Source organism: Equus przewalskii, chromosome 7 (genome assembly GCF_037783145.1).
Source record: "Equus przewalskii isolate Varuska chromosome 7, EquPr2, whole genome shotgun sequence".
NCBI classification, from domain to species: Eukaryota; Metazoa; Chordata; class Mammalia; order Perissodactyla; family Equidae; genus Equus; species Equus przewalskii.
In genome coordinates this window covers 386,706-411,924 of record NC_091837.1, presented here as the reverse complement: position 1 = coordinate 411,924, position 25,219 = coordinate 386,706, and the positions used below count along the sequence as shown (strand labels likewise).

The 25,219-nt window shown below is 61.7% G+C and overlaps 2 protein-coding genes across 19 annotated transcripts in view; one reads left to right on the top strand and one right to left on the bottom strand.

Annotated features, from left to right (window-relative positions):
- Nucleotides 1–13,113, top strand: part of LOC103540924 (catechol O-methyltransferase) — a 35,469-nt gene extending 22,356 nt beyond the window's left edge. Inside the window, exons 2-6 of one of the 6 annotated variants that reach the window (XR_011542157.1) lie at nt 7,188–7,466; nt 9,475–9,668; nt 10,019–10,150; nt 10,902–12,362; nt 12,687–13,113. Coding sequence is in view for 4 of the 6 variants with exons in the window: in XM_070628114.1 (XP_070484215.1) it covers nt 7,328–7,466; nt 9,475–9,668; nt 10,019–10,150; nt 12,175–12,362; nt 12,687–12,843 (810 nt within the window). In the remaining 2 variants the exon portion in view is untranslated. The remainder of the gene's footprint in view (nt 1–7,187; nt 7,467–9,474; nt 9,669–10,018; nt 10,151–10,901; nt 12,363–12,686) is intronic. The other 5 variants (XR_011542158.1, XM_070628114.1, XM_070628115.1 and 2 more) reach the window with 5 other exon arrangements.
- Nucleotides 13,114–14,356: 1,243 nt separating this feature from the next.
- ARVCF (ARVCF delta catenin family member) overlaps nt 14,357–25,219 on the bottom strand; it is a 50,810-nt gene continuing 39,947 nt past the window's right edge. For 5 of the 13 annotated variants that reach the window (XM_070628050.1, XM_070628049.1, XM_070628053.1 and 2 more), the window contains 14 exons: nt 23,960–24,459; nt 23,094–23,277; nt 22,131–22,248; nt 21,610–21,781; nt 20,943–20,960; nt 19,866–19,937; nt 18,448–18,575; nt 18,039–18,189; nt 17,582–17,780; nt 17,399–17,510; nt 17,209–17,299; nt 16,789–16,842; nt 16,253–16,338; nt 14,357–15,095 (listed from right to left, as the gene is read on the bottom strand). In XM_070628050.1, the coding sequence (XP_070484151.1) occupies nt 14,445–15,095; nt 16,253–16,338; nt 16,789–16,842; nt 17,209–17,299; nt 17,399–17,510; nt 17,582–17,780; nt 18,039–18,189; nt 18,448–18,575; nt 19,866–19,937; nt 20,943–20,960; nt 21,610–21,781; nt 22,131–22,248; nt 23,094–23,277; nt 23,960–24,459 (2,536 nt within the window). In that variant the 3' untranslated portion in view covers nt 14,357–14,444. Of the gene's footprint in view, nt 15,096–15,542; nt 15,663–16,252; nt 16,339–16,788; nt 16,843–17,208; nt 17,300–17,398; nt 17,511–17,581; nt 17,781–18,038; nt 18,190–18,447; nt 18,576–19,865; nt 19,938–20,942; nt 20,961–21,609; nt 21,782–22,130; nt 22,249–23,093; nt 23,278–23,959; nt 24,460–25,219 lie in introns of all 13 variants that reach the window. The other 8 variants (XM_070628057.1, XM_070628059.1, XM_070628060.1 and 5 more) reach the window with 3 other exon arrangements.

The window sequence follows — 25,219 nt, the reverse complement described above, 5'->3', positions numbered from 1 at the left end:
GATCTACCTGTCCAACTACGTCATAAAGACACAGAGAAACCACTCAAGTTTTCTCCAAGGTGGAGTTTCTGGGGCATACTTGCCTTATCAATTTTTTAACATTCCAATACCTACAAGCATTTATGGCTTAACTATGGATGCAAGAGGTGTCCCCACAAGAGAGTGCAAAAGAAGCAGCCCTCACAAGATGTAGAAAGTTCCCTCCCAAAAATAGTCCAAGAAAGCAAAGGCTTCTGCTGCACAGGGGGCAGTGCACTGACAAACAGCAAAGGCCCCCGATGGACTCGGACCCCTCATGACCAGAGAGGTCACAAAGCCAAGCTCTCAAGACATAGCACTAGACAAAAAGAAACAAATCTCATCTTGCATGCACATAACAGCTTTAGCTATGCTTTAGGTCTCTCAGAGCCAGAATGATATCTAGGAGGGAGATGCCACAGGGTTGGGGATTGTGTGTGCTTTACAGAGTACCTTGTCATTGCACAGACATTTTCTTGAAGTTGGCAGGGGGACCTGTGTCATCTACCCTGTTCTGTGACCAACTCATCCTTTCACGGGAGACTTCTTGAGGTGGCAAGCACCCTAATGGCTCTTAACTGCTCGACCTGTGTCCACCAATATCACAGCCCTTTTGGCTTCCAAGATGCCCTTAGCAACAGTTTCCCTCTTATGCACATACTCCATAGGCAGGCCCTGCAGCAAAGCCTACTGGAACCCCCCTGGACAGCAGGCTTACAGAGTGCCTGGATCTTGCTCTATGGCTTTTCCATTTTATGACAATGACACACACACAAAACAGAGACAAGGAAAAATAGCGACTGTCTCTGGGAGGAGAAGGATCAGTGCAATGAGGACTCACTAGCTTGTACTACTTACTTGTAGCTAAAAGTTGCCCAATTCAGGGGGCCGGCCTGGTGGCAAAGTGGTTAAGTTCACACGTTCTGCTTTGGTGGCCTGGGGTTCGCTGGTTCAGATCCCGGGTGTGGACCTACACACCGCTTGTCAAGCCATGCTGTGGCAGGCATCCCACATACAAAAAATAGAGGAAGATGGGCATGAATGTTAGCTCAGGGCCAGTCTGCCTCAGCAAAAAGAGGAGGATTGGCAGCAGATGTTAGCTCAGGGCTAATCTTCCTCAAAAAAAAAAAAAAAAAAGTTGCCCAATTCAGGAGAATGCAGCCTAAGGGCCTACAGGTGGGAATTGTATTAGTGTTTCCCATTGTTTCAGAATTTAGACATTGCTGGTCAAAAGTATATTTATGCTGCAGCTAGAATCAGATCGCAAAAATTTCAAGCATCCCTGAAATCAAGACCTTCACAATGAAGTGCCCACCAAGGCTTCCTTCTAAGGGCCAGCGTAGGTCCCCTGAGGCTGACCATGTTTTGGTAGGACTTTCAGCCACAAACAGGAGTGCAGCCCACATTTCTGTCTGACTCTGTCCTACCACAAAATGGGGTGCAACTGTATTTTTGTCTGACAGTTTGGGGACCCCCCCCACCCAACCTGACAGTTACCAAGCCAAGCCCTCAGGACACAGAACAAGCTTGGTGAGATTCTGCTGTTCTCTGCAAACATTTGCAGGTCCTGGAAACTTTCCGTGGAAAAGTGGAGCCCTTGACTCTTTAAAGAGTAAAGATTTTCCCTTGTTCCTTGGTTTGGAGGCTCAAAAAGAGCCCAGAATGGCCTCTGGAATTTGAAGTTATGCTAGGTTCTCTTGCCAGCTGGTTACAGTTGTCCCCATTGTAGGGGGCTTTTCCCAAGTTGGCTGCAACAAACAAGATAATTTCTAAAGAGAGTTTGTTATGATCACCGAGAAACTCAGTCCCCAAACAGCCAATTTTAACAAATGGAACAGTCAGACATAGACAAACATGGACAGACACCAAAGTTCAATCCTCCTGACATTCTAACCTTGAGCTCAGGCAGGACTCTAACCCGATCCTTTTGAGTGCCCCAGCGACTCTGAGCCCTTTATATTGTCTCCCACAATCCTGGCCTTGTGACTTTAACCCAGCAGCCAAATCTCACAGTGGGACCTCTAACCTATAATCTGGGTGAGATATTAGACGATTTTAGGCACAGGCGCATTTCAACGAGCTCACTCACCCCAAAGACGTCTGATCCTGGAGCTCTTTATAGACAAAAACACAAACACAAACACAGAAAAACTAGACACCAGTGAACCAGCTCCTACATTTCGGGTGAAGTCCTATACCTCTTCCCATCCAGCAGGGAACCAGATGGTCTCCCTCTCAAAGAGGGGACGCCCGATGTGGGGGGGAGGTGAGTTCTCAGTGGTACACCCCCAAGCTGACTTACCCTACTCCAGATGTGAGCCTGGAGACTGACCAGAAGTAGCTGTTTCTCTTTCCACCATAGGGAGCGTTAGGAGGCAGCCATCATCTGCACGGGAGAGCAGCAAGGGCAGACCCGATACAAAGGGAGTCTCAGTGGCCGTGAGGGACTTACCCAACAGGTCACCCATCTGAGGTCAACTTGATGTCAAACCTGAAGTGAGCTCACTGACCTGTTGCACAGCAAGCCAATCTCTGACACTGGGTGTAGTGGAAGAAAGTAGGGGTTTTATTATTGCACAGTGCTGGGCAAGGAGAGAGGGAAGCTAACGCTGAAATCCCAAACTCCCCGAAAAGCTAAAAGGAAGGATTTTTACTTGGGGTTTTAGGTAGGGGAGGGGGAACATATGGCCTTGCTGGTCGGAGCTTTCCCACCAGCCTGTCTTTGGCCTTGAGACAACTTGCAGAGAGGAGGGAGCCCGTGACCTTGCCGGTCAGCAGCTTTCCCACCAGCCTGTATCTCTTTGTGGGGAGGAGATAATGAGTCCAGGTGCTTGTCCTTGGTGGTGTCTGTCTCCATGGAGGATAGTGGATTCTGGAGCCAGGAAGCCAGGGAGTAAGCAGGGACAGAGTGTCTTGGTTTTAACCCCATATATGCTGGGTTTAATGTAGGGAAACTGATATCAGGGTCAGTATCAAACTGGCCAAGTCCCGAGCAGGACTTATTGTCCCTTCATGGTCACCAGATTTTGTCACCTCCAAAGGGCACAATCTGCTCACCGTGAGACAAAAGCGAGTCAAGAGGCAAGATGGTGGCAGAGAAAGGGCATTTTATCACAGTTTACTAGCAAGAGGGAAGATGGCCAGCTAATGTCCAAAAGAACCATCTTAAGGGGGCACAGAATCTTGAAGCAGTTATATAGGCCAGTGGGTTATAGGGGAGGGGGTTAGGAATGTTGACCCTCTGGTGTTACAGACCCGGATTGGCCACACCAAGTAGACTCTCTGTTCAGGGGTCATCATGTTCCTGAGGAACTCAAAAGAATGAAGTTATCATCTTATCACAGCTGGAAAATGCACGCACAAGCCGGGGTCAGAAAATCTACAGAGCAGGTGGATCTCCTGGTGGGTGCATGTCCAGCTGGGTCGGTCAGTCAGAGGCCATTCAAAGTTAAAATATGGTCTCTTTTCTACAATATGGCTTCCCTTATGTCAACCTTGTGTTGAGCTGGTATCACAGAGAGGATCTGAGATGCCCCTGGGCTTCCATGCTCTCACCTCCTGGCCAGTGGCCATTTCCTCTGTCCTCCTGTCACCCTGCCCCAGGGTGGTTTGAAGCCAGGTCCCAGCGTAAGCCGTTTCAGTTTGGATCTCTGTGAGGTAACCAAGACTCTTTACCCCCACCCAGGGCTCAGAGTCAAAGCTAGGGTGTGGAATCTTGGGGCTCCTGAGGCTGCCGCTGGAGGACACAGAGCAACCTTGGTAGTGGCTCTTTCCAAGGGCAGAGCAGCAGGTGCTAGGGACCCAGGACCCAGGACAGGAGGGGCACCCCGTGTTTTGTTTCCCCACAAAGGAGTCGGCTCCTGGAGCGAAATCCCAGGTGGGGGCCCTGCACAGCTCTGAACGCTTCCTCTGTCTGCGTCTGTGTGGTCGTCTTGAGCAGCAGGATTCCCCGTTTCTCAGGACCACTGCCCTCCATTCGCTAACTGGCTCATTCTTTTGCTGTACACACCTCCAGGCAGACCTGGACATGTCCTACCCTGGACAGTCAGGTGGGCGTGGCCCTGCCTCCCCCCATGGAGAGGTGGGTGTGGCCTCAGTCCAGCTGGGCGATGCAGAGCCTGGGAGGTTGGGAGAAGCTGGGCCCTGGAGTCTGGAGCACCCCCCCGCCCCCGCCCCCGTGTTATGCAGGGAAGAGGCTGTGAGCAGCCAGTGCGGGCAGTAGTCAAGGCTCGACTGGTGGCCGGAAACAGCCAATCCCTCACTCTGGGTCGTGGTCCCTCACACTCACAGGAGAATCTCAGGACTCTCCCCTGGGGCCCTAGAGGACCAGGCGAGCTGGCATTGAAGCTCCTTCCCCCAGGCACTGCATCAGGGGCTTTCAGCGTCTCTCTGAGCCCCAGTGCCCTGTCCCAACAGGGCCCTGGAAGGGGCCCAGGGGCCGGGGGCGGAGAGCATGGCGGGGGAGTGAGGAGCATTGTGTGCAGTGGGGCCCACGCCCACCCCGTCTGGCCTCCCCGCTCTGGGGAGCTTCCAGCCTCTTCCTGGCCGCTAGAGCGTGCCACCCCTCCGGACCGGAGGAGAGGGGCTTTGGCGCCCCAGCTGCCACCCCTCCTGCCGTGCCGTGGCCCCATCCTGACTGCGCCCTCCATTATTCCCGAGGGACACAGTGCCGCGCAGAGTGAGGAACAGACAGACCTAGAGAACAGAGGTTTGAAAGCCGGATTCTTACAGAGCTCCGGTCTCGGGGATGGAAATGGATAGTTCATGACTGCAGGGTCCAGCTAGTAATTCGCCCTTTAAGCTGAATATTCTTTCTTGTTTTTGATATTTGTTTCTAACATTTACCAGGTATTATTAAAATGCAGAGAATGAACAAAATGGCCCCCTAACTCACCACCCAAACACCACTACTAGCAACAATAATAAGTAAAGCAACACAGGTGTGTCCTCAGAAAGTGTACCACGCAGGAGGAGCGCAGGGGGAGCTTCCAGCCTCTTCCCGGCCGCTGCCCCTAGAAGACCTGCGCTCGGTCCGTGGCCTGGCCGTGCGCGTGTTCTCCCTCGCGCCCGCTGGGTCGGTGCATACTGCCCGGTGGGCCTCTCCCGGCGAGGCCGGTGCTCCTGCAGCGGCACTGCCGCTGCAGGCCCTTGGAGAGATCGCCCTTCGCTCTTCCTCAGGGTGGGGCAGCGCCCAGACCTGCCCCAGCGGGCACGCGCTCTATGGCCTTTTTCTGTGAGTTCCTAGTGGCTGCCTGGGCCCATTTTCTCTTACATCGTCTTTGTTTCGTTGATTTCCACGAGCTCTATGTAACTAGCCCTTGGGCTTATGTGTCACTTCCAAATTTAGAATTGCTCTCCTGGGAAATATGGCTTGAGCAAAGGGGTTCGTTCAGTTCCCCTGTTTCTCCTAAGGCACGGGTGCACGTGCGCCATTGTTACTGAACACTGGGTGCTTGTTGTCCCGCAGGATGGAAATCAAGAGAGACAACACAAGGGAGGCTGCGTGGAAAGGAAAGGGGGAGGTGACACCCGTTAGGGAGGGGATTGTGGGGCTGTTATTAGGTGAAGGCTGGGGAGGAGGGCCTGGTCACCGCTTGTAGGGGTGGGTTGTGCTTGCGCCTGCGCTGTTGTTCAGCATGCCTCCTCATGCGACGTGTGTATCTTTAGCATGCTAGCTCTCCAGCCCTGGGTGGGATTTTTACTATGCTGATGGGGCTAGGGTCACCTTCAGTGGACTCCTGGGTGCTAGGGCGCATGCGCAAGCCCAGGGACGTCCAGGGGCTGTGGAACGTGGATCTTGGCGGCCTCTGTCTGATTCTCCTAGCCTGCCGATTGGTTAGGCCAATCTTGTTAGGGCCTTATCTTGTGGTTCCTGTCTCATTATAACCTAGAGGGCAGACGAGGACCAGGGAGACTTTGCCGATGTCCCGGGCTGTGGAACACTCGGGGAGACGTCTCCCTGGCTCTCTGGGGCCTTCCAAGCTCCTTCCAGGGAGAGAAAGTAGAGGAGAGGGCTGGCCTCGGGGAAGGGGCCCGGATAACTGGACGCTGGTCATTTTCAGGTTATGGTTTCTGTTGATGGCTAACTGGTGGCGAGGGAACTTGGCACAAATGCACAAATGCCGTCTGCTTAGCTGCAGAGCTCAGAGGAGGTGCTACAGCTCGGAGGGCTGGGAAAGTCGCTCTGAACGTCAGGGTGGCACGGGGAGTAGGGAGGGCCGAGGATTTGGGCCCAGAGCAGGTGCAGACTTTGACGTGCTGACCTTGTGTCCACTCTGCCTTGGGTAAATGGGTCACGTGGCATCTGCCCTGCATTTTGTGAACTCTGCTTTGCTGGCCAGCAGCCCAGGGCTGCCCGGTTCAGCCTTGCCCCTGTCTGCATGGGCCCTGAGCCCAGCTCCGTCTGCCTGCATCCTCAGCTACCTGCCGGAGTGCCGCCTGCCAGGGGAGGCCGTGCTGCAGCAGCCAGCTGGTCACAGCTGGCGTGGCTGGCTCACACTGCGGTGCGGGCAGCAGGCTCCCCTTCCTCATAGAGGAACAGATGCTCCATGTCTGGCTGTCCATGAGGGGAGCAGCGAATGCACCTGTGACCCGTGTGCCTGGCCTGGGGACTGCCTGTGTCTTTCCCTGGAAGCTCCCTTAAAGGACCACTGGAGTCTCCCGGACGGTCTGAGTGTGGGCGCCCAAGTGCACTGCACACGGGTGGGCCCCCCGTGCACTGCATCCACCCCAGGCCAGCTGTGCCCCCTCGCTCAGGGCCGCCTGGGAAAGCGCCCAGAGACGGGGGCTGTGACTGACAGGGCCCCAGGCAGGAAAGCTAGCCACACCTATTCCGGGCACCTGAGGGTGTGGCCCCAAGGACAGGAGGCTTGTTGGGGGGTGGCTGCACTCCCCGAGGCTGACACGAGCTAGGTAACTGGGCATGTGGCTGGCTTCTTGAACCTTGGGGCCCCATCAGCATAAGGGGCCAGTGGTAGCACCCCCAAACTGAGGAGAGGGTGAGTGAGCCAGGAGGGGCAGGTCTGCGCTACCACTGAGGGACTTTGAGCTCCCGCACTGGCTGTGGGGCTGCCTGGCAGGCCACAAAGCACTGAAGCCTGGCACCCTCCCCTGGGCTCCTTCCCTTCCCTTCTCTCCCCTCCTCCCCGCTCCACCCCTGCCTACCTCAGACGCCAAAGCCCACACCCATGCTGTTGGCAGCCTTCTCATTGGGCCTGGCACTGCTGCCTCTGCTGCTCTTCCTGCGACGCTGGGCTGGCTCCTCATCGGCTGGCACAAGTGAGTCCTACAGCCCATCCATAACCTGCTCATGGGTGACAGCAAGGAGCAGCGCATTCTGCGCCAAGTGCTGCAGCACGCGGTGGCCGGGGACCCGCAGAGCGTGCTGGAGACCATTGACGCCTACTGCTCACAGAAGGAATGGGCCATGATCGTGGGCAACAAGAAAGGTGAGTGGCCCAGCCGGCAGGCGGTGGAAATGGAAACAGGCCTCAGGCGGGGCAGCCCAGCCCGTTTCTGGGTGTTGGGGTGGGGGCTCTTCTGGAGCCCTGGAGGCCCAGGTCGCCGCCCAGCCTCCCTCCCCCAGCCAGGAGCAAAGGCCTGGCTGAGACCCTGACACCCACACCGCTGTTCCCATGGGGCGGGAGGGACGTCTAATAAACTGTGCAGGAGGCCACTGCTCAGCTGGCCCCTTTGCCACAGACCAGCTCAGCCAACATGAGTGGGAGGTGACAGCAGAGGCTCCAAGCAGGCCCCACACTCGTGCGCCATCCCACAGACCTGGTGCTGGGCAGCGCGGGCAGTGGGTGCCTGGTGTCCCTGCTTGGCCTGAGGGTATGCAGAGCTCCTTGGAGTTGCCTGGCCCAGGCCCCGGGCCGTCCCCAGGGCTGCCTCCTGACCTCTGGACTCCAGGCTGGGGCGTGAACATGTGCTGCACTGTCTGGAGTGGAGCCCTGGGGACAGACGTGACAGCCCCCTCAGAGCCTCTGACAGTGTCCAACTCAAGGGAGCCAGGGAGGCTCTGAGTATAGACCATGGGCAAGGTGGGGTGGGGGGTTCCACAGACGGCAGCTCTGGGTTAGGACGATTTGGGGTCAGCCAGGAATCATGGAAAAGAGAGAGGGACCAGTGTATGCAAAGGCACAGAGGCTTCAGGCACTTTGGGAGCCTGGAGGGTGCACAAGGTGGGACCAGGGACTTGAGGTAGGGCTGGGGGCCTCAGAGGAGGGCTGGGGGCCATCTGGGGAGGGCCTGAGGCCCTTCGGGGGTGCTGTGGACCTCAAGGAAGGCTGGGGGCCATCTGGGGAGGCCTGGGTGCCATCCTAGTAGGCCTAGGGGGTCATTGGGGGGGTGCTGTAGGCCTCAGTGAGGGCTGGGAGCCATCTAGGGATGGCTGGAAGCCTCACGGGAGGGCTGGGGGCCATCTGGGGAGGGCTGGGGTAATCTCGCGAGCCCCTGGAGCCTCAGGGGACGTCTGTGGGTCATCTGGGGAGGCCTAGGGGCCATTGTGGGGTGCTTGGCGCCTCAAGGAGTCTGGGCACTATCTGGAGAGGGCAGCGTGCCATGCTGGGGTGTGGTCCAGCATCAGGGAGGTTGGGGGCCAATAGGGGTGGGCTGGGTGCCATCCTGGGAGGCATGGGGGACATTGGGGGTCACTGTGGCCCTCAGAGGAGGGCATGGCGTCTTCTGGGGAGGCCTGGGTGCCATCCTAGTAGGCTAGGGGTCATTGGGGGGTGCTGTAGGCCTCAGGGAGGCTGGGGGCCATCTGGGGGGGGGGGGTTGGAAGCCTCAGGGGAGGGCTGGGAGCAATCTGAGAAGGGCTAAGTGCCCTCTGGGAAGAGCTGTGGGCCTCAGGCGATGGCTGGGGACCATCTGAAGGGCCTGGGGGTCATTGAGGCGTGCTGTTGGCCTCAGGGAGGGCAGGGGGCCATCTGGGGAGGGCAGGGGCCCATTATGGGGTGCTTGGGGCCTCAAGGAGGGCTGGGTGCCACCTGGAGAGGGCCGAGTGCCATGCTGGGGGGTAGTCCACACTCAGGGAGTGCTGGGGGCTGTCTGGGGAGGCCAGCGAGCCACTGGGGGGTGTTGTGGGCCTCAGGGAGGGATGGGGGCGGGGGCCATCTTGCAGGGACTGGGGTCATATCGGGAGGCCTGTGGGCCTCTGGGGCCATCTGTGGGCCGTCTGGGGAGACCTAGGGGCCATTGGGGGGTCCTGTGGGCCTCAGGGAGGGCTGGGGGCCATCTGGGGAGGCCTAGGGGGCATCCTGGGAGGACTGTGGGCCTCAGGGAAGGCTGGGGGCCTTCTGGTATGGCCTGGGGGCCATCCTGGGAGGCCTGGGGGCCTCAGGCAAGGGCTGGGGCCAGGCATCAGGAGGGGCTCTTGCTCGGTTGGGAGGCGCATGTCCTGGCCAGGAGTGGGTCCCCACCATTGCCTGCACTTACCCCTCCCGTGCTCCACAGGCCAGTTCCTGGATGCAGTGGTGCAGGAGCAGCAGCCGTCTGTGCTGCTGGAGCTGGGGGCCTACTGCGGCTACTCGGCCGTGCGCATGGCCCGCCTGCTGCCGCCCGGCGCCCGTCTGCTCACCATCGAGATCAACCCTGACTATGCCGCCATCACCCAGCGGATGCTGGACTTCGCGGGCCTGCAGGACAGGGTGTGGCGCCTGCCCCCTAGACAGATGTGCACACTGCCGCTCCAGGCCCGGCAGGCCGGGTGGGAGGGGAGGGCCCAGGGCAAGACCCATGGTGCAGCTCGAGGCCACAGTGATCCTGCTGCAGGGTCATGGAGGGTTTCACGGGTCCCCCAGCAGCTCCGGGAGGGCGGTCTCGCTGCCCCCATCCACAAGCAGGAAACTCCCAAGGCTGCCCCCACAGGGAGCGGGCAGAAGGGGGCTTGTCTCCCCAGAACCCCAAATAGAGCTGTCGGTGGACTCTCGCGTGGGTGCCCAGGCGTGGTAGTCTGTTTGTCCCTGTGGGTGTGGGCACTGACGGAAATCTGTTCCAGGTAACCGTTGTCCTCGGGGCCTCCCAGGACATCATCCCCCAGCTGAAGAAGAAATATGACGTGGACACGCTGGACGTGGTCTTCCTCGACCACTGGAAGGACCGGTACCTGCCGGACACGCTCCTCCTGGAGGTGAGCCTCGACCCGCCTGGCTGGGATGGGCCTGGGTGCTGGCTGCTGGTGCAGGGGCAGCCGTGTCGGCGGGTCGCGGCCACTCTGAGGAGCCAGGCACCCTAGCCAAGGAGGCCCACCGTGGGCAGAGGGTGTGGCCCTGGAGCTCGGGCACTGAGGGCAGAGCCAGGCTCCACCGCCGCTGGGCCTGCCGGGAGCGGGAGGATCTCAGCAGCTCTGGTGAGCAGTGGTGACGGGGCCTCGCTCCTGGGGAAGCAGCACGGAGGGCCCTTAGTGACGGGAAGCCGGCAGTTCTCTCGGGGCTGCTGGCTCGAAGCTGGGGGTCAGCCCAAAGAGGAGGGGCCCTGGATTGGGAATGGCGGCGCTTTGAAACATGTCCTGCTGCCCTGCAGCTGGGGCTCTGCAGGCCCCTGGCCTGTGCGGGGTTGGGGCAGCCCGGCTCTGCAGCGGCCCAGCCTCCCCCCTCCTCAGTCAGGAATAAAGGGCTTGCGGGCTGGCGGGGGCAGGTGGCAATGCACAGTCCGATGGCTGCTGTGAGGGGCCTCAGCCCCTTGTCACAAGGCGTACCCACAGGGCTGCTTGAGTGTCCTCACAACATGGCAGCTGGCTGTCCCAAGAGCCTGAGTGGGAGAGCGAGAGATAGAGACAGAGACAGAGACAAAGAGACAGAAGGAGCAAGGAGGGAGCCACGGTGCCTCGTATGAGCCAGGCCCTGCGCCCCACACTGTGCTCCCGCTCTTCCCTCTGTCAGGAGCCAGTCTCTGGCGCGACCCACACCCACGGGGCGAGCATCCAGACTCCACCTCGTGAAGGAAGGAGGGTCGGGGAACTGCAGAGACATTTGAAACGCCCTTTTGTCCCGCGGTGGTTTGCTCGGACGCCCTGCTCTTCGGGCCAGAATTCTCCAGCGTTCTGTGTCCTCCGTCAGGAGGCCTGTGGTGTCCCCAGGGATCCCCAGGTGGGATGGGTGCCGCCTCCTTCCCCCTTAGGTCCAGCTTCCTTGAGGATGCGCCCCGGCACCCTCCAAAGGCCACCACAGCTTCTTCCTCTGCTTGGCTCGTTCATGGTGAACTCGTGGGGTTTGAGTGTCTGATGCCTCTCACTCCTCGGACCGTCCCGTCTGTGGCCAGCGATGCCTCCTGCGTCCCTCAGCACGACCCCAGCAGGCTGGAGCCCCGCCCCCGGCGCCCCCTGGGCATTTCCTGCCCCAGCCTGAGCTGCCCGCTGGGGGCTGGGCCCGGGCTGCTCTCTCTTGGTCTGCTGGCCACCATTGTTAGGAAGTTCCTTCCTTTTCTGTTCTGAAGAGAAGCCGCTCCGGGAGTCACAGTGGTCCTTCCAACTCTGGCTCATGGGCTGTCCCACCACGCAGTCCTCACAGCTGCGTGTGCGCCTCAGGGCCGGCCAGAGGGCCCTCGGCCTCCCCTGTGGCCTGCAGGCTGGGAGTGACAGCCACCAGGAGAGCCCAGACACCCAAGACTGTCCTGGGGCGCCCCCTGGAGGGGTGCAGAGCAGAGCCCCACGGGTTTAGGTCACTTGGACTTCCCCGCGGGCTGCCTGTAGGCTGAGTCACACCTGGGGCCACGCGTGGGATTTTGCTCTCGATGTCTAGGATTACTTACTTACTTAACTTTTAATTTATGATTGTGTAAAAAAAGGCTCCGTTCTTTCAAAGTCGAATCTAGGGGACAAGACAACCGGAGCATCCCTTGCCTGGTCTGCCCCCTACAGGCAAACCGCTCTTCTCAAGGTTTCTCTGTCCGTTGTTTCCTGTGATCTAAGCAGTGCCTCCCCACGCCACTCAGAGGGACTGCCCACCCAGGCGGTCTTGGCCTGAGGCTGTGTCTAGCCATTCCTCCTTCCTTCTGAGAGCTTAGGCCCTGGAATGCCAGCTAGCTGCCCCAGGCCCAGCCATGGTGGAGAGGGGCACCTCAAATGCTGGGGCGTGGGGTTGTCCACAGCGGACCCCCAAGGGGCAGGCTTGTGGGTCCCGAATTTTGCCCCTCTGCCATCCCCTGGCCCTGCAGGGTCGCCCAGGTGAGGTGGCCCAACTCTCCAGTGACAGCCCCCAGCAGCCCACACACAGGCACCAGGCATCCCTCTTACCTGGAGCAGCCATGTGTTCCTGGCACCCGGTGACCAACGGACCCACTGGCCTTGAGGCGGCATTGTGGGTGGGACTGCAGCCCCATCGTCTCTTCTGCTCATTGTCCAGGTAGCATTTTATGAGCACCCTCTGTGTGCCTGCCGCATGCTGTTCTAGGGGCTGGGGATGCAGGAGGGAGCAGAGGGGATCCCTCCTCACAGAGCTGACAGTCTGGATGTGGGACTAGTGCTGGGCACAGCGCTGTCCTGCAGTGGTCGCTGCCAGGGGGAGATGGAGGGCGGTGGGAGACCCTGCTGACCCCAGGAGCTGGGGTGGGGCCGACCCCGGGGCCAGGCACAGGCCCGTGTGTGGAGCCCCCACCTGACCTCCTGGTTTGGGGTGGGCTCCTTGATCACCCCAATCCTCACCCCTCCAACCCTCTGTCCCCTGCAGGAGTGTGGCCTGTTACGCAAGGGGACGGTGTTGCTGGCTGACAATGTCATCGTCCCAGGAGCACCGGATTTCCTGGCCCACGTGCGTGGGAGCGGCCGCTTTGAGTGCACGCACTTCTCCGCTTACCTGGAGCACGTCCAGAAGGTGGATGGCGTAGAGAAGGCCGTCTACCTGGGCCCAGACAGCCCAGCACAGCCTTGACCTCCCACCTGTGCCGGGCTCCTTTGCCCAGCCTGCTTCTGAAGGGCACTATGGCTGCCCTGCTGCCAACCCACTTCTGCAGGTTGGAGTCTGTCCTCAATGGGTGACTCGAGGCCTGTGAGGCCGCGGCCAGCCCACACTGACCCTTCTGCACAGCGGTGCTGCGTGCTCACGCACTGCTCCTCCCCAGTGCAACTGGCTCAGCGCATAAAACCATAGCAATAAATCTGGAAAGTGTCTGCTCGTAAAGACCACATCAGGGCAGGCGGAGCTGTGACAGTGTCACTCACCCCCATGAGCATCCCTTTCTCACATGGGCAGGTCCTTGGGCAGTAGACACAGGACGCCGGGGGAAGTTGGGGACATGTGGAAACTCACACAGTCTGCCCTCGAGGTTTGCCATCACCAGGTGGCAGCAATGCCTCAGTGACGGCACTGGGACCAGCAACTCACACCACCCTTCTGGCTCCCGAGCTCTGTCACCTCCTTTTTAAGCATGAGGTGCGGCCTCTTCAGTGAGCTCGGCTGTTAGCCATCTTCCATGCCAGTGTCGGGCTTAAACGATACTAAAATGGAAACTGAAGAGTGACTACTCCGATAGGAGAGGCCGCCCCAGTGCTGCCTCCCACCGCGGTGCTGCTCCTTCCGTCCTCGGCGCCCTGAGCTTTGGCACCAGACACGGGCTGCCCCCTGGACTGGGTGTGAATGCTGCGGGCGGTCCCAGGGGCCCCAGCCCCAGCACTGCTCTTCTTGCAGTCAGGCCCAGGGCGCCTGTCACATCCCCAGGATGTCTGCAGGCTGGGCGGAGTCCCCACCTGGAGGCTGTCCGGCCTAGGACCCCGGAACAGGGCCGCTGGCAGCCCTCACAACCAGCTCTGAGCAGGCAGGCGCAGGGGAAGGTGGCCCTGGCCCTGCAGCAGCGCCAGGCGTGGTCTCTCCGGCCCCTCGGGGCCCCGGGGTGACCCTGAGTGGACGCATCTTCGCCAGTCCGGCTCGGCCTTGTTCATGGGAGAGAGTGGGCTCAGACCACCCCCGGCACTTCTGCAGGCTGCCCAGCGGCGAGTGAGGAGGGAGAGGTGGTGTGCGTCCCCCCGACTCCAGAGCCGACCGCAGCCCGACCCTGGTCCTTCAGCTCCAAGGCCCCCAGTGGTTCGACCTCTGAGAATCCCCAGGGAGCCCCTGGGTCCCATCTGAGCCCACCCAGGCCCAGGCCGGCCTCCGGCCAGGACTCTACCCCAGGGTCCAGGGCCCGCTAAGCACCCAGGAGGAGGCCCGCTCCCCTTTGTGTGTAGAAAGGGGATCGCAGCGAGCCTGGGGGTCGCAATGGGGAAACGTCCACGGACCCGGGCGCTGAGCAGCCCCTGACACAGCAGAGGGACACCTGGGGCCTCTGCCGCCCACCGCCCACCAGGCAAGCAGGGAGGAGGGAGCCGCTCGCAGTGAGAGATCTGAGGCACAAAGACAGCCAGTTCCTCAGGAGTTTTTTAATTTTTAAGTTTTCTTACAAAAATTTAGGTGTTTACCAATACGGTCTTATTTTGGTCTTGTTTTTAATGCTTATTTCCGTGGTTCTCTTCTGACTTCAGTCACAGACAGCAGGCACTGAACAGGAGCCCCCACTGCTCGGAAGGCAGGTCCTGGAGGCGCCGCCCGGGGCTCCCGCCTATGCGCAGCTCGGCAGGGCCTCCCTGGCACTGGGGTCCAGGCATCACGGGTTGGTGGGCAGGGGGCAGCAAGCCTGCCGCCCATCTCATGGCCTCCAGAGGTCCTGCTCAGCCGGCCCCCAGGGCATGCCACGCCCCCAGGCGGCCTGCTATGCAGGGTGGCACTCGCAGGGTGGCACTGGGAGCCCAGGGCACACCCTGCCCCTTGGCTGCCCCGTCCATGCGGAGGCACACTCTCCAATCCCACTGGCCCGAAGCCAAGCCAGGCGCCCTCTGCTGCCACCTCCTGGCCTTCTCTCTGCCCCACTCCCTCCGTCTCACGCACAGCACCGAGTCTATAAAGCGCTAACCAGCCTAGGGGCTCGGAGCAAGGGAGCGAGGGGGCGCAAGCGGGTGTGTCCAGAGTGTTGGCCCTGGCTCTGGAGCCAGAGGCCTTGTCACCTGTGGCCACCAGGCGGCTCCCAGCTCCAGCCAGGGTCTGCGCAGGCCGGCCGGAGTTCCCTTCTTTCGTGATCAGGCCTAAGAACAGAAGGCCGGCCGGGCCCTGAGGAGGGAGAGGGGCAGGCTGAGCAGGGCAGCCTGGGGCTGGGCGCCTGCCTCCATGGGCTAGGTGGACGGAGGCGTGGACAGGACAGCTGCTGTGGGCGGCGTGGGCCCATCCGGACTTGCTGGTCCCGGAGGCCCTGTGCTTGGGGCATGTGAAGCTGTGGGAGCCCTCCCTGCTCTGGCCCCAGCTCCTCTGGGCCTTGCTGGCACAGTGCCTGAGCCCAGCTGCAGGCCCAGGGAGGCCTCCCCCTCTCAGACCTTGGCCTGGCCTTCCCTCAGGTGGGCACGCAGGCCTGCCGAGGCGTGGCCCGGGGCCACAGGGAGTGCGCAGGGAGAGCAGAGCGTGCAGCCAGCAGCGATAGATGATAGATGATGGACGATGGACGAGAAGCCCCTGCCCTTGGGAGGGGACTGAGCGGATGAGCAAGCAGATGAGAGAACGTACCAGACATGCAAGCTAGACCCAGGAGTCGACCGGCTGAGGCTTAGAGTCCCCCACGGCGTCCACCAGCCTGACCGCAGGCCTGCTGGGCCCGGGAGGAGGGGCCTTCCTGCTGGGCTCGGTCTGCAGCAGAGGGGCGGTGGGCAGGAGGACATTAGAGGCAGAACAGAGCAGATTATTTGGAGCTGCCGGGTGGGGCTAGGCTGCTCAGCTGGGTGGCTCAGAGCTGTGGGGGCTTGGGTGGAAGCCTGAGGGGAAGGGTCGCTGAGCTAGTGTGGCTCCCACAGATGCAGTGAATAGAGGGTGCACAGAGCCCTCTGCCCAAGGCAAAGGGACTGGTGCAGAACAGCTGGCAGGTGCTGCCCTGGAGGCAGGTCAGGGCAGGCCTCGCCCAAGCACACGTGCAGAGAAGGATGCAGACATGCTTGTTCAGACTCCCATGGTCCAGGGCATTGTGTGGGGCAGTGCCCTCTGTCCCATGCCTCAGCATCCCACTTGGTAGCTTTCAAACATCCGCACCTACAGACCGACTCTGACGTGAGGTTACCAAGGTGGAGGGGACGCTCCTGGGGCTTGGTCTCCCAGCCCAGCTGGCCTACAGATGAGCACCACCCCAGGCTGATCCCTGATCAAACTCAGCATCTTGCTTGGACCCCTCTCCAGGCCACCCCTAGACATGCTACCTACCTGGGCACCTGCCGACAGCCACTTACTTTCAATGGTTCCTTCTCAGAGCTGCCCCCTGCAGGGTCACTGCCTCGAGCCCTCCGCTCCCTCCTGTCCACAGTGGAGTATCCATCTGCGGGGTGCGGGCACGTGGAGAACTCTAAGAGGAGGCACTGCAGGAACTAATCTCTCTTTCTGCCCAGATGCAGGGAGCCCCTGGGACAGGGGCCTCTGGAGAGGTCCCCCACTGCCCAGCCCCAGCAATGTCCTGGTCCCCTGGGCCAGGTCTTCTCACAACCCTTGCCTGACCGTGGCGTGGGCCTTGCAGCCTCTCACTTGCTTGCCAACAGGGACTCAGAACCCTCCAGCCTCCGCTCAGCTGCCCACCAGGGACTCTAACTGGGCCCTGGCCTCCCTGGCTGCTTTGCCCCTGCTCCCTGAGCGTGCCTAAACCAAATCCCTTTTCCCCAGCGTGTCCTTGGAAGGCCTTCCCAGCACCAGCTACACGCGGCGCACCCTGCAGCCCTCTCCGGCCCTTGCGCCTCCCCACACAGGAAGCCAGCAGCCCTGCGCCTGCACTCACCCGGGCCAAGTGCCTCCATGGGGAGCACGTCACGGCTGCCTGGCTTCTCGCCCTCTGCAAGGCAAGAGCAGGCGCTGGCTGGCTGCAAGTAGTGGCGGTGGGACCAGGGCAGACAAACCCACGGCAGGGCTGACCTCAGCGACCCTGGGTACTCTTTGTCACTAGGACCTCTGCACCCCTCCCCTAGGCTTCTGCCTGCTGGCACCACCCCACCTGGCTTGGCACTCACGTGGACACCACGGTGGAAAGGATCTAGGAGGGATCCTAGCAGGAAAAAGGGACCCCCACCCTGGGGCCATCCTCCTGGAAGAAGACCCTCTCTTTCCTCCACCCCTCACCCACCCTGTCATCACCAGTGCACCTGGATGGAAGAGTCACTTTTGAACCTCAAGGACGGTTCCCACGCTGCCCCGAACTCACCAAGGCTCTTGTCCCCCAGCGGTAGTGTGCTGTCGTCGAAGCCTCCGGGACTCGGGGTGCCCTTAGCTCCCTTGGCATTAGCAGCAGCTGACTGGGCAGGAGGCACAAAACAGACAGGGGTTGGGGTCAGGGACGCTCCCCTGGGGGACCCAGCCTGATAAGGGGAGAGGACAGGCCGGATAAGCCGCACCTGGAAGCGTGCCTTGGTCCAGCCTTCCTTCTGCAGGGCACCGCGCAGGTCCTTGTAGCTCCACAGGGTCTGCAGCACGTGGGACGCGGCCTTCGCCTCGCGCACCGATTGGCTGCAGCAGGCCCCCATGGGTCAGCGTCCGCCCTTCCCCCCCCCGCCCCGCCCCCTCCGGGCCCCGCTCACCTGGCGGCGCCAAGTGCCACCAATGCCGGCACGCCGTGGGCCTGCAGTAGTGAGCGCGCGTTGTCCAGGCTGTCGGACACGATCTCGTGGATAGTGTTGAGCACTGCCACCACTGTGTCCTCCTCCAGGCGGGCCCCGGGACGCAGCTGGGCCTGCGCACTGCGCACATTCCGCACTAGCTCGGCCATGGCGTAGCTCCCTGAGGGCAGGGTCGGGTGTTAAGACAGGATCTGGGTGAAGGGCGCCCTCAGGAGCTCCAGGACGCCGTGATGACACCCTCCCCCGCCCCCCTGCACAGGGGACTAGGCCTCAGGATGGTTCAGGAAGACACGAGCTCCTGCAGCTGGGATGAGCGCTGGGGCAGCCAGACACCTGAACCACCCATCCTCCAGCTCCGCTGGCGCCCCGAACCACCCGCCTGGTTCCGCTTCCTGGCTCGGTCCGCCGGCGCCCTCACCAATGAGGTCCTTGTTGCGCCGGTCCAGCGAGAGGTTGCGCAGGGCGATGGCGACAGCACGCACCACCTTGTCAGTCTCAGACTGCAGCAGCTCCACGAGCACCGGCAGCCCGCGCTCCTTGCGCACCGTGGCACGGATGTACGTGGCCCACTGCAGCGGTGGAGGCGCCCGGAGTGTGCTCAGCACCGGCCAGACACTCTCACCTGAGCCCTGACTGCTCCCTGCAGAGTAAGCCCTACCCAACAGCTCAACTCCCTCCACTTCCCCGGGGGCACGCTGAACCTCCAGGACCTTGGGGGCTGTGTGCCCCCTCCCTCCCAGCTTGGCGATGCGCAGGGGCAGGGGCAGGCACCAATGAGGCGCCTAGGATTCCCCTCTGCCCCCTCCCTGCCAGATCCAGCCTCTCACCATCCAGCTGCCAGCACTGAGGTTCTGCAGGGCACCTGCGGCAGCCTCCAGGGTGTTGAAGTTCCGGCTCTCAGTGAGGAGGGAGAGGTAGAGACGGACCACCTCGGGCTGGTACAGCAGCTCAAAGCCTGGGCACAGGGCACCCGCCGCCCACAGTCACCCAAACCTCCCCCATCACTCCCTCCCCCCACTCCTCCAGGCAGTGCTCCCAGGACAAGCGTGAGCTGGGGCCCAGGGACAGGCATGGTGCAGGCAGGCAATGCTTAACGGTCAGTGTATTCACCCCTATGGCCCCCCAAGAGGAAAAGCATTCCCATTCACAGAGGGCCAGAGGCTCAGTGAGGAGGCAGTGGGTTTGGGTGAGGTCCTTCTGCCCTTGACCCTGCTGCCAAAGAAATGGGATTAGACCTGCCTGGCAGTGGAGCATCCAGGAGGCCTGAGGTGGGGAGGGAGGCAGCAACCAGGGCCACTTCCCTAGCAACATGATTCAACCTCCCTCGCAACAAGGAATCCCTCCCCCCATCCCTGTCTGAGATGCTCAACGGCTCCTGGTCCCTCAACAATTGAGGCCCTGCCTGGAGCAGTTAGCCCACGATGCTCCAGAGGGGAGGCGCCGAGAGGCCTTCCACATGTGCCCGTGCTCAGACACATCTCCCTCTCCTCTGTCCCCCTGCCCCTCCCCAGTCCTCATATTGTCCCCTGCTCCCTCCATTCCAGCCTTACTGGCCTTTCTGTTCCCCAAATGCTCTAAGCACCTTCCCCCCAGGGTGTCCCTCCCTCAGGATGTGTGCAAGGCTGCTGCCTTCGCCTGTGCTGCTTCCCCCTGGACTTCCCACAGCTGGGCCCTTCCAGCCGCTTAGGGCCTCTGTGCTCGCAGGGTGCGCTGTGGCCTGGTATTCACCAGGACAGACCTGACTCACTCAGGCCGGAGACCCAGTGCACAGAACAGTGCCAGCACACAGTAGGACTCCAACAGACACAGGGGACTCTGCCCCGCCTGAGTCAGGGTCCTCTCCTGGCCCGGCCTCTGTAGGGATCTCCCAGGGTGTAGCGCACCCTCCCAGCTCCCTTGGAATGAACCCGAGCTCCCTGACTGACAATGAGGCCCTGCCTGGTCAGCCCCTGCCTTTCACTGAGGACCTGGCTCCAGTCCCTGCCAGCCCCTCACCTGCTGTGACTCAGCAAGTGCCTGGCCTCTCTGTGCCTCTGTTCCCTCCCACTGCCTGAAGTGACCCATAGTACTGACCCTGATTCTGAACCCTCAGCAGGTGCCCAAGGACTGAATGGTCCCCAGGGAACCCCACACCTGTGGGCCTCAGTTTCCCCAGTGGATCTCAGAGGCCCTTCAGGCCGACTTGGTGGCACAAACCTTCACACCTGGAGAGGCCTGGGCCTGGACTCCACCTCTGCCCACTCACCTTTGGCGGCCTCGGTCCGCTTGGGAAGGTCCAGCGTGTCAAAGTTCCGGTCCATCTCACCGTCCTTCTTCCCTGGAACAGAAGGGCAGTGAGAGGTCAGGTGGACCCTGTCGGGGCAGGTGTGTGTCAGGAAGGCTGGGCACAGCACTTTCCTGCTGAGAGCCCAAAAAGCACCACCACGTCCAGGACTGGGCACCAAGAGGCCGTGGGAGTGGAACACCATTCTGTGTTCCGGCAGGCAGGTCGGCCCAGGGGAGGGCAGTGGTGGCAGTGGGGCCTGGGGACATCCCAGCCCTGCCCCTAGCAGCCAAGACTCATCTCCCATCAGGTGCTGGGAGCTGCACTGCAGACTCCAAAGGCCTCCTTGCAGCTGCCAGGAGCCAGCAGCCCAGGCTGGCTGGCAGGTAGGTGCAGACATGGAAGCCAAGGGCTGGCCGGGACAAGACATGCCTGGTCGCACAGCAAGTCAGGGCTGGGGCCAAAAGTCCCACCCACGGGGAAACTTGCTCATCTAGGGCTAGGACTTGCTCATCTAGGGGTAGGATCCAGTCCCAGGATGTGCTGGCCAGGAGAGACCTCCATCCATAGGCCGAGCTCACTCCCGGCCACGCTCCCCATCTCAGATGAGAGAGCATCGCCCCCTCTGGAATGCAGCAGAGCTGAGGTCAGATGGTCTGGGCCCCTGCCCTGCTCAGCCTCATGGGGCCTTTGTGTGGTCCCTCTGAGCCACATGGAGGGGCAGACTGCTCCCCGGTGCCCTAGGGGACAGACACACCCCGGGTCCTACACACCCTCGGCGGCGCTACCCCAGCTCCAGCTCCAGGCCCAGGCCTGGGAAGCGGAGTCTAAGGTTACAAAGGGACAGCCCCTTGGCCTCCCAACCAGTCCAGGGTTGACATTCCTGCCGTTGTCATGGAGACAGCTGCCCAGAGAAAGGACTGGGGATGGGCAGGGCCCTGAGGCTGGAGCGCCCTGTGGCTGTCATGGAGACGACTGTCTGAGGAATGGAGTGGAGAGTGCCTCCCTGGTGCCCACTGCACCCGCCAGGCCTGGACGGTAGGACAAACAGGGACTCACCTGGATGGAACCACTCCTCTGGGCGGCCGGAGGAAGCAGAGGAGAGAGGAGATGAGCCTGAGCGGGCAGCACCCCATGCCCTCCCAGGAGGCCCCCAATTCCTACTGTACAACCCAGGTCGAGCAGGCAGCCCTGGGACCTCACCCCACTTACAGCTGAGGGCTGAATACCCACAAGTAGGCAGGGGGGAGGCCTGCGGTCAGAGCAGACCCACATGGGTGGGGCAGGTGATGGTAGGGCAAAGACTCCAGCTGGCAGGTGCCACGGAGTGTAGGTCCCTGGAACTCACACCCGGCAAATGCCAGGGGGGGACGGCGGGAAGGCAGGAGGGTGCTGCCCTCAGGGCTTCAGGTGCTCTGCAAACGCCAGGAGGCGGCATCATCTTCATCACTTTCCAACCATGGGCCTCCAGAACCCCTCCCAGAGCTGAGGGACTGGGTCCAGACACCAGCAGGGACACCACGTGGGTTCCCTCCTGCCCTCCCCTAGGGGCCCCAGAGCGCAGAGGAGGAACTGCAGGCCTGTCAGCTGCATGCCCCAGGGCACGTCCTCCCTCGCTCCCTGCATCCCCGCCTGCCCTCTGGGCTGTGACTGCCTGCCACAGGTAAGGAGAGCCTCCAGCCTGGGGGTGGGGTCCTAGAGTGGTACCCCAGGCCCACTCACACACCTTTGGCCTTCTTGCCACCAAAGCAGCTGGCGTCGTCCCGCCTCCGGCGCTGGGGGCCCGCAGCACTGCCCGGGGGCCCAGGATCAGCCTCCTGGTACCTCTCAGCCCCAGGCACCTCCTTGTGCACGTGGTAGGATAGGTTCCGCATGATGCAGACGCAGTTCTCCACAGACTGTGAGGAAAGGAAAGCTGGTGGGGCAGGGCCAGGTGGGTTTGGGGACCACTGACACTCCCAGGGAAAACTGGCCCCATCCAGCATGCATGGAGGGGCCTAGGAGTATAGAGATGGGGAAGCCCGAGCTAGGGGGCCCTCACGGGTGAGCACCTCCAGCGAGGGGCTGAGAGAGAAAAGGCTGGGACACCTACTGTTTGTAGGCCCGCACACCCGTTCCCCTCTGTGCCACCCAGAGTTCAGGCCTCCTGGGCCCTGTTCCTGCTCCTTCTCCCTGACCCTTTGCGGGAGGCTGCGAGACTGACCCTGCCCAGGAAGGACCTGCTAGGACCTGCCCCACCCTGCCCACCTTGTTGTCCGTGTCCTTCCTGCCCACGGCCGACTGCAGGGCGTGCAGGAGTGCGTCCACCAGCCCTTCACACTCCCGGAGCCGCCGCCGGGCTTCTGCACCATCCGAGCTCACGTTCCTGGGTGGCCAAGAGCAAGCCCTGTGACAGCTGGCTCTCATGGGAACTCCCCTGGCCCCTACCTGGCCTTGGGGGGGGTCCCATCTGCATCTGCAAAACAGCTCTGACGTCACCCTGTTGAGGCTATTGGCAGATGACACCAGCCTGGAGCACAGTGAATGTGGAGCAGTGGTGGCCTGACCACTGAGACCCCAGGAAGTAGCCCTGGCCTGGCATCCGCGTGGGGTGGGGGGCTTCCCAAACTCCCAGCTGAACTGGAAATGGGCAGAAGTGGGTCCAGAGGCCTGATTCTGCACAGGCAGCTCTGGGCTCCACCTTGCCCTGAGGATGGAGCCCTGTAGAGCCATGGGAGCACATCCTGATGAACAGGCAGGACCATGAGGACCCAGGACTTCCTGTGGGGTCTCTGCAGGGTGAGAGGACAAGGGCAGGGGTCACCAGGAGGTGGGATGAGGCCTCCAAGGCAGACTGTAGATGAGGGTCCAGGCTCCCCCTCCCCTGTCTGTCACAGTGAGGTAAAAGTGGGTGAAAGCTGGGTAGGACTGGAGCTGTGGGGTACCACACGAGAGGCTGGCACACCTTGTCCAGAGGCTGCTCTCGGGGGTGAGTACAGCCTCATCAGGCCCCATTCTCAGGACTTGGCAAGAACTGTGACATGGCTCAGAAATTCCTAAGACTGGAGCAGCTAGCTGTCTTCCACGATATCTGGGACACGAGGATGTGGGCGTCCCAGGACAGCTGTCCCCAGGTGCCCCAGGGCTCCGGTGCCCAGCTCCTGCCTCCTTGACTGGGAACAGCCCTGGGCAGCTGCGTGGGGAGTGCCCGAGCCTGGCCCCCGCCCACACCTCAAGCAGCCTGAAGTGTTCTTGAAGACAGTTGTCCACTCGGCATCCCGTGGCTTAGAGTCCTCATTGGGCTCACGCTCCCAACCCGAGTGGGGCACAATGACCTCATGGGTCAGCGTCTGCAGGCCGTGATCAATGATGACCATCTTCAGGGGCTCGTAGGATGACAGGTTCCAGAGCGTGCCTGCAGGGCGCCACCGACCAGCCAGTGCTGACCACAGCACTGCCCTCTCTACCTCCCCACCAGACCCTGCTCAGGTCCGGCCCCACCCTCCATCCAGTCCCAGCTCAGGCCAGAGGCAGTAGTGACAAAAGCCCTGAGAAATCCTAAGAGCCCACCCCGGCCTGGGCAGGACGTACACACAGTGCCTGGGAGTGGCTCCCAGCTAGGAGGGAGCCCCAGAGAGTGTGGGATGCAGAGGAGGGACTGGCAGGGACCTGGGGCTGGACATGGTAGGTGCCTTCTCTTCCCCACCCCTTCCCAGCCACGTGGGCAGATGGGACTACCACTCCTGGGTCCATGCCAAGAGGTGGTCATGTGACCCTGCCTGGCCACCTGGGTCCCATAAGGACAATCTCCACCACTGCCCTGCTGGGGGTGGGACCAGGGAGGCTGGACCCAGAGGAGTCATTGTGGGGACATGGGGACAGGCGAGGAGGGGGCCTGCCTGAGGGGTCGAGTGCCAGCCCCACCTGTGGCAGCAAAGTCTAGAGGCAGAGACTGGGGACCTGTCACGGCATCTGAGCCGGCTGCCTGCCCCCTACAGCTGGGACTCCTGACTAAATGGGGTGCTTTCTCTGGCCAAGCCTTGCTCTTGCCTCTTCCCGGGGGATGTGGGGAATGCGGGTGCTGGGGCGCCACTCACCTGTGACAAGCTCACGGACCTCATTGTCCCGAGCGGCCCGCAGCAGGCGCACCAGGGCAGGCACGCCGCCGCAGTCCCGGATGGCAGCCTTGTTGTCAGTGTCTCGGCCATAGGAGAGGTTTCGCAGAGCCCCGCAGGCCCGACGCCGCACCTCTGCCCTCGGGTGGTCCAGCAGAGCCACAAGCAGCGGCAGCCCCCGCAGCTGCCGCACACGACGCTTGATGCCCTCGTTCTCGAAGCACAGGTGCTGCAGGTAGGCGGCCGCGTTGGCCTTCACGGGGTCCACAGGGTGCCGCAGCATGGCCAGGACCTCGGGCAGCTCGGGGTCCCGCCAGCGCGGCTCCTTGCGGGCACTGTCAACCGAGGGCGAGCGCCGCACTGCCCGGTCCAGGCTGCCCAGGCTGCCCCGTTCTGGCTGGGCCAGGGGCGCCGTCGCGGCCGGGAACAGGGGCCTCTCCTCCATCAGCTCACCACCATCATCTGCCCCGTCCTCACAGGCCCTGTGCAGGGAAGCAGGGCGTAGGCACACCTTGGCAGCCGCCAGCCCTGCCCCTGAGCTGCCCCCCCACACCTTCTCCAGGGTACCGTGAACCATGGACGGCGGGGCTGGGCCTACAGCATTGTCCCCAAGCATTGGGCGGGTGCTGAGAGTCACAGCTCAGCCCGGCAAGAACTGACTCAGTGCCAATGACAGAGTCAAACCCCAGCCAGTGGTCATCAGGGCTTACAGCCCTCCCAGACAGAGAGCTCACTCACTTCCATCAGCAGGCCACGTTCCCCAATTCTGAGTTCAATGTATTTCTAGAAAACATTTGTTCATGACTGGGGGTCCCACCTCTCCATGAGGCTCATGTCTGGCTACTGCCAGGAGGTGGCCATCCTGCTGAGAGGATCTGAGGGGCATTCAGGCCACCAGTCCCCCAGGGCACAAGATGTCCCTGTGGGTTGTCACCATCAAACCCACTTCCGGGGGGGGCAGCATTGAGGCAGAAAGGGTCAGGTGTCTAGCCCACGGTCACGCAGCAAAATCCAGTCGTGTTCCCACTCTAGACAGGGAAACTAAGGGCAGAGAGGACAGAACCAGATGCTGTGCGAGGCAGGGCTGGGGGGCCTGGGTTCTGGTTGCTACTGTACATGGGGGAAATTGAGGCCTGGGGAGAAGCTGGGCCTCGAGCTCAGAGAAACGCCCTGAGCTTCTTGTGCTCACATCTTCGTGGGCCTCTGGCTGGAGCAGGTGTCAGGCACTGTCACCAGCTTCTC